The sequence below is a fragment of the Lucilia sericata genome, unplaced genomic scaffold, assembly GCF_015586225.1.
Source record: "Lucilia sericata isolate MDLA Ls3-8-SP2 unplaced genomic scaffold, ASM1558622v1 Contig000278F_arrow, whole genome shotgun sequence".
Lineage (NCBI taxonomy): Eukaryota > Metazoa > Arthropoda > Insecta > Diptera > Calliphoridae > Lucilia > Lucilia sericata.
Genome location: NW_023994303.1, coordinates 164,647 through 169,650, shown reverse-complemented (window position 1 = coordinate 169,650; position 5,004 = coordinate 164,647). Strand labels below are relative to the sequence as shown.

At 29.6% G+C, this 5,004-nt stretch overlaps 1 protein-coding gene across 1 annotated transcript; it reads left to right on the top strand.

Annotated features, from left to right (window-relative positions):
* Positions 1–863: 863 nt before the first annotated feature.
* Positions 864–4,587, top strand: LOC119603169. The gene is made up of 8 exons (XM_037955121.1): positions 864–1,577; positions 3,081–3,176; positions 3,349–3,537; positions 3,615–3,683; positions 3,742–3,807; positions 3,867–3,944; positions 4,019–4,078; positions 4,261–4,587. The coding sequence occupies exons 1-8, from the start codon at positions 864–866 to the stop codon at positions 4,585–4,587; spliced, it is 1,599 nt and encodes a 532-aa protein (XP_037811049.1).
* Positions 4,588–5,004: the final 417 nt, after the last annotated feature.

Below are 5,004 nucleotides of genomic sequence, written 5' to 3'. Positions count from 1 at the left end.
AATTTTTAATTTTTATTATAAGTCCGAATTTAAACTAGAAAATGGATGTATTACAAAAAACATCAATCAAATTTAAAATTCAAAAATACACTAGAAAATTGGAAAATTTCAACTAAAAAAAATCAAAATTTCGTAAGAAAATTTAAAATTCGACAATGAAATCGAATTTTTAAAATTTCTTTAAAAATGCGATAAAAATATAAATTATACAATTTCAAATTCAACAATGAAATCAAAACTTCAAAATTTCTTTAGAAATTCGTATATTAACTCATTAGAAATCAAAAGTTTTATATGAAAAATAATTCTATTAAACAAATTTTCAGAAATTTTTAATTTATATGTTTATTAAATGCAATTTTAACAAGACATTAAATTACTATATTAAATAACGGAAACAAACATTTAGATAAATATTTATTGTATATTTCCGCACTAAATCAAATTACAAATAAACAACTCTAAAAGACCAGACTATATCTAACATACAAATAACATCTTTTACCAAGAAAATCAATCACCCTTAAAAAAGACATAATATCAAAAGTAAAACCATTGTTTTAAAAAACAATGTAATCGAAAAAAAACACAATAACGAATTGCAATCAATAAAATGTATATCACTTAATATGTCATAAATGAGGTAATTGAACGCTAAATTAAACATACGAAATCAAAACCCATAAAGTCTAAGAGACACGCCTACTACGCCCATAATCTATTGATGGAAAACAAACAATTTCCCATATATAAATGTAAAGGAAAATCCCAAAATGGAAATAGTAATAAACGAAAAACTCTAGCGGACGGGTTAACAAAAGTTATTAAAGTGCAATAAATTTTAAAATATAAAAATAATAAAAATGCGTAAACCCTGTATATCCTCAATATGGATATCCTTATTACTAAGTGCTCATTTATGTCGTTCAGTGCCAGTGCAAAAAACCTCTAATCTAAGGGCTCAAATAAATCCTTATTATCTTAAAGCTATGGCGGCCTATAAGAAATTGGAACCGAAATTACCACGCGAAGAATTAAGAGCCATAACCACTATTGGTATTTTAAATGGTGCCAAACAGGCCGAACAACTAATGGAAAAAAATCTCATAGATGTGGTTAAAGATCTCTTGCTCAATACTAATATGAGTGATAAAAATTTAGTTTTACCTAAAATTGAAAAAATCGAAGATCAATTGGATAGAGATCAAAAAGCTTTGGATATTTTAACAAAATCCTTAGATATGGCCACCAAATCTAAGGATGCGAAAACTTTTAAACAAGAAATGTTAGATATTTTAAAAACTCTAAAAGATCCCACACTAGCAGATGGTGTGTTTAGAAATAGTGAAAGTGATGTGGGCAAAAGAGTGGCTCAGTTGAGGAAACAAATTCTTAAACAAGTTAATTTAATGAAACACGTTGTGGATGATAAAATCGACTATACTTTGGAATACCTGATAGAGCATGCTGAGGACGATGGCCCCTTGGCTAAGGCCAGTAATAAAGTGTTGAAAAAGAGACAAACTGAAAAAGAGGAACCGGCACGTATTAGACAGATTAAGTCTTTGCTGACAGAGGTGATTATGATAAAATTAGTTAAAATTTATAATTAGTATAATTATGAGTTTTTGTTACAATCATTTAGAAAGTTCTGGTATCCAACATTAATTCCAACAGATCCAAATTAATAAGCTGAGACAAAAATGGATACTTATATAGTATTTCATTGGACAAAACACAAACAAAACAAAACATTATCCTTTTAGCGATGAATATGAAAAATTAATCTTTTCAATCAATTCTATTTTACAATACTTTTTTTACATAGTTTGAATAAATTCTCTTCAATGTTTCTGCCTTCTTTCAATCTTACTAAAGAATCGAACTGAAATGAACAAACTGAATCAAACTGAAACTATAACTGAACAGACTTAACTGAACTGAACCCTAGAACTGACTAGAAACTGACTCAGAAACTGACTAGAACTGAAACTAGAACTGAACTAGACTTAACTAGAACTTGAAACTAGAACTGAAACTAGAACTGACTAGAACTGAACATAACTAACTATAACTGAACTAGACTGACCTAGAACTGAACTAAACTTGCACTAGAACTGACTAAACGAACTTAACTGAAACTAGAACTGAACTCGAACTGAACGAGAACTGAACTAGAACTGACTAGAACTGAACTAAAACTGAACTAGAACTGAACTAGAACTGAACTAGAACTGAACTAGAACTGAACTAGAACTGAACTAGAACTGAACTAGAACTGAACTAGAACTGAACTAGAACTGAACTAGAACTGAACTAGAACTGAACTAGAACTGAACTAGAACTGAACTAGAACTGAACTAGAACTGAACTAGAACTGAACTAGAACTGAACTAGAACTGAACTAGAACTGAACTAGAACTGAACTAGAACTGAACTAGAACTGAACTAGAACTGAACTAGAACTGAACTAGAACTGAACTAGAACTGAACTAGAACTGAACTAGAACTGAACTAGAACTGAACTAGAACTGAACTAGAACTGAACTAGAACTGAACTAGAACTGAACTAGAACTGAACTAGAACTGAACTAGAACTGAACTAGAACTGAACTAGAACTGAACTAGAACTGAAATATAAGTGAATTAGAACTGAACTAGAACAATTTAATAATTGAATTACATTCAATTCAAAAACAATTAAACAAGAGATCAATTTATACTTAATAAAGGTGTCATGTCATCTGGTAATAGTAATTTTACTCTCAAATATGTATTTTATTTTTACAAATATAATTTTAATTACAAATAGTTAAACCGAAAGTGTTAAAAACAAAATTGTTTTGCAAAACCATAGAGCTCAACAAGAAGTAATTTAGTTATTTCAATGTAATTCACACATTTCAAAAACAAAAGACTTAAGCAACAAACTTGATAAGTTTTGCTCATATTAATAATCACTACTGAATCTTTAAATATTGTTAAACAAAAACAACTTAAGCAACAAATTTTACTTTTCTTTTCCTAGTAAATTGGCATTTAAGTAACCAACTTATTTTCTTTGTATTACTTTACCTTAGGATGATTTTCGCAACAATTTGGTTGAGGAATCCAAAACAGACAACGAAGATGACTCCCTTGAAGATGACAATCTATTGCTGGAAGCGGCAGCCAATGTGAGTGTTAAAAAGGATTACAAAACTAAACGTGATTTATGTTGTAGCAATAGAAAGGACGGGGGTATACTAACTTAACTCTTATATAAAATTTGCATTTTATTTTTATAATTTAAATAACTTGTCTTAAAATGAAACTTAAATTTCAAATGCAATTTTTTGTCTAAGAAAGAATGTTATTGAAAGAAATAGCAGCAAATCAGCAAAACAACAGGCAACAATCACGGTGATGGTGAATACAACAAATGACATGAAGCCTGCCAAACAGGAAGATGGTTCACCTGAATTTTTAGACGATGATCAGCCGCCACCGACTGGTGGTGGTGGTGGTCTTGTCGGCATTATAACCAGTTTAAGTGGAGTAAGTATGAGTGATGGGAGCAGATGACAAATTAATTATTTTAAAGATGTAAACTTTTGCATTCACTTTGATAATAGGGGGAAGGTGGCTCGGATATTGGTGCTTTGATAGGTGCTCTAACAGGTGTTATATCACAGATATTTGGGGTGAGTATATAAAAATAAAATTAATAAATAGTTTAAACTGAATTGTTTTTATTTTCAGCCTGGTGGTTTAGATATAGAAACTTTAATTAGTTCTGCTACTGCCTTAATATCAGGATTATTAGCGGTAGATTTTATTTACTTTCGGAAATAGAATTACAAATACTAAAATATTTCTCCTCTTAGGGCGACAAAAACTTTGGCACTGTTTTGGGCATTTATGTGGGCACAGCTTTTGATGGCCTTTCGGGAGGAGGAGGTGCAGTAAGTTTCTATATAAAATTATGAAATGACTAACATGATTTTTAACTCATTTCTTTTTGTTTTTCTTTTTCTAGATCAATAATGGCCAATTCATAGGCAACTTTTTGGGAACAGTGGTGGCTTCTTTGAGCGCAGTACTTATTAATTTTAGTTTTCTCTTTTTAGTCTATTTATTTCTTTCTTTACTAACCTGTGACAGTAAACTAATATTTTAATTGCAGTAAATTATTATATACCCCCAACCTTTCTTTCTTTTTAATTTAAATTTATTTAATTAAAAAATCAAATCATTAACATTTTCCATTTTTTATTTAAGGATCCCGAAGAAGATGATGAACCACCCAAACCCTTTATATTTTTACAAAATCTTATAAGTAGTTTCATGGAAGCTAAAAATCGTCCTCTTACTGAAGAAGAATCCTCCTCAGAACGTAAAGACAAAACCCCCACATATAATAAAGGTGGCGGCTCTGATTCTTCGGCCTTTATTAAACATATTGTATCACATGTTGTGGGCAGTTTAGTAAGTGTAATATTAAATGCTTCTTTGGGAGCTTCGGGAGGTGCATCACATGCTTCTCATTCTTTGTTTGCTGGCAGTTCGGCGGGCCATAATCCAGCACCAGCGGGTCTCAAGGGATAATGGTAGTGTTAAGTGGACTATTTAGTAATTATTTAAATCATTAAAAATAAGTTTTTATACCTTACATTTTTGTACTTTTTTATGTTAAATAAATTGAAATTAATAATTTTTTGTCAAAAAAAAACATTTTCTTTGTAACTAATTTTTGAAAGATGTTTTGGGATTTAAGCATAAATCTAATTCCAATATTTAAAATGCATGTGTGATTTAAAATACATTAGAGTGGAATTTAAATGAAAATTAAAAAAAGTTGTATAATAAATCTTTTTTCTTAAATAGATTAAGAAAATGTTTAAACGCATAACGAGTTTTTCATCAACATTATTGAAAATAATATATTCTATCCAACCATTTAAATACCCTACACTGCCAATTTTAAGACTGTTGTTTTTCAAATAATATTTAGAAAATTAAAAT

Excerpts from the sequence above, each read along its gene's own strand:
- LOC119603169 (XM_037955121.1), top strand. The coding sequence starts at position 864 with ATGCGTAAACCCTGTATATCCTCAATATGGATATCCTTATTACTAAGT. Across the intron at positions 3,808-3,866 it reads TAATATCAGGATTATTAGCG|GGCGACAAAAACTTTGGCAC; the intron begins GTAGATTTTATT and ends TTCTCCTCTTAG. Across the intron at positions 4,079-4,260 it reads TGGTGGCTTCTTTGAGCGCA|GATCCCGAAGAAGATGATGA; the intron begins GTACTTATTAAT and ends TTTTTATTTAAG.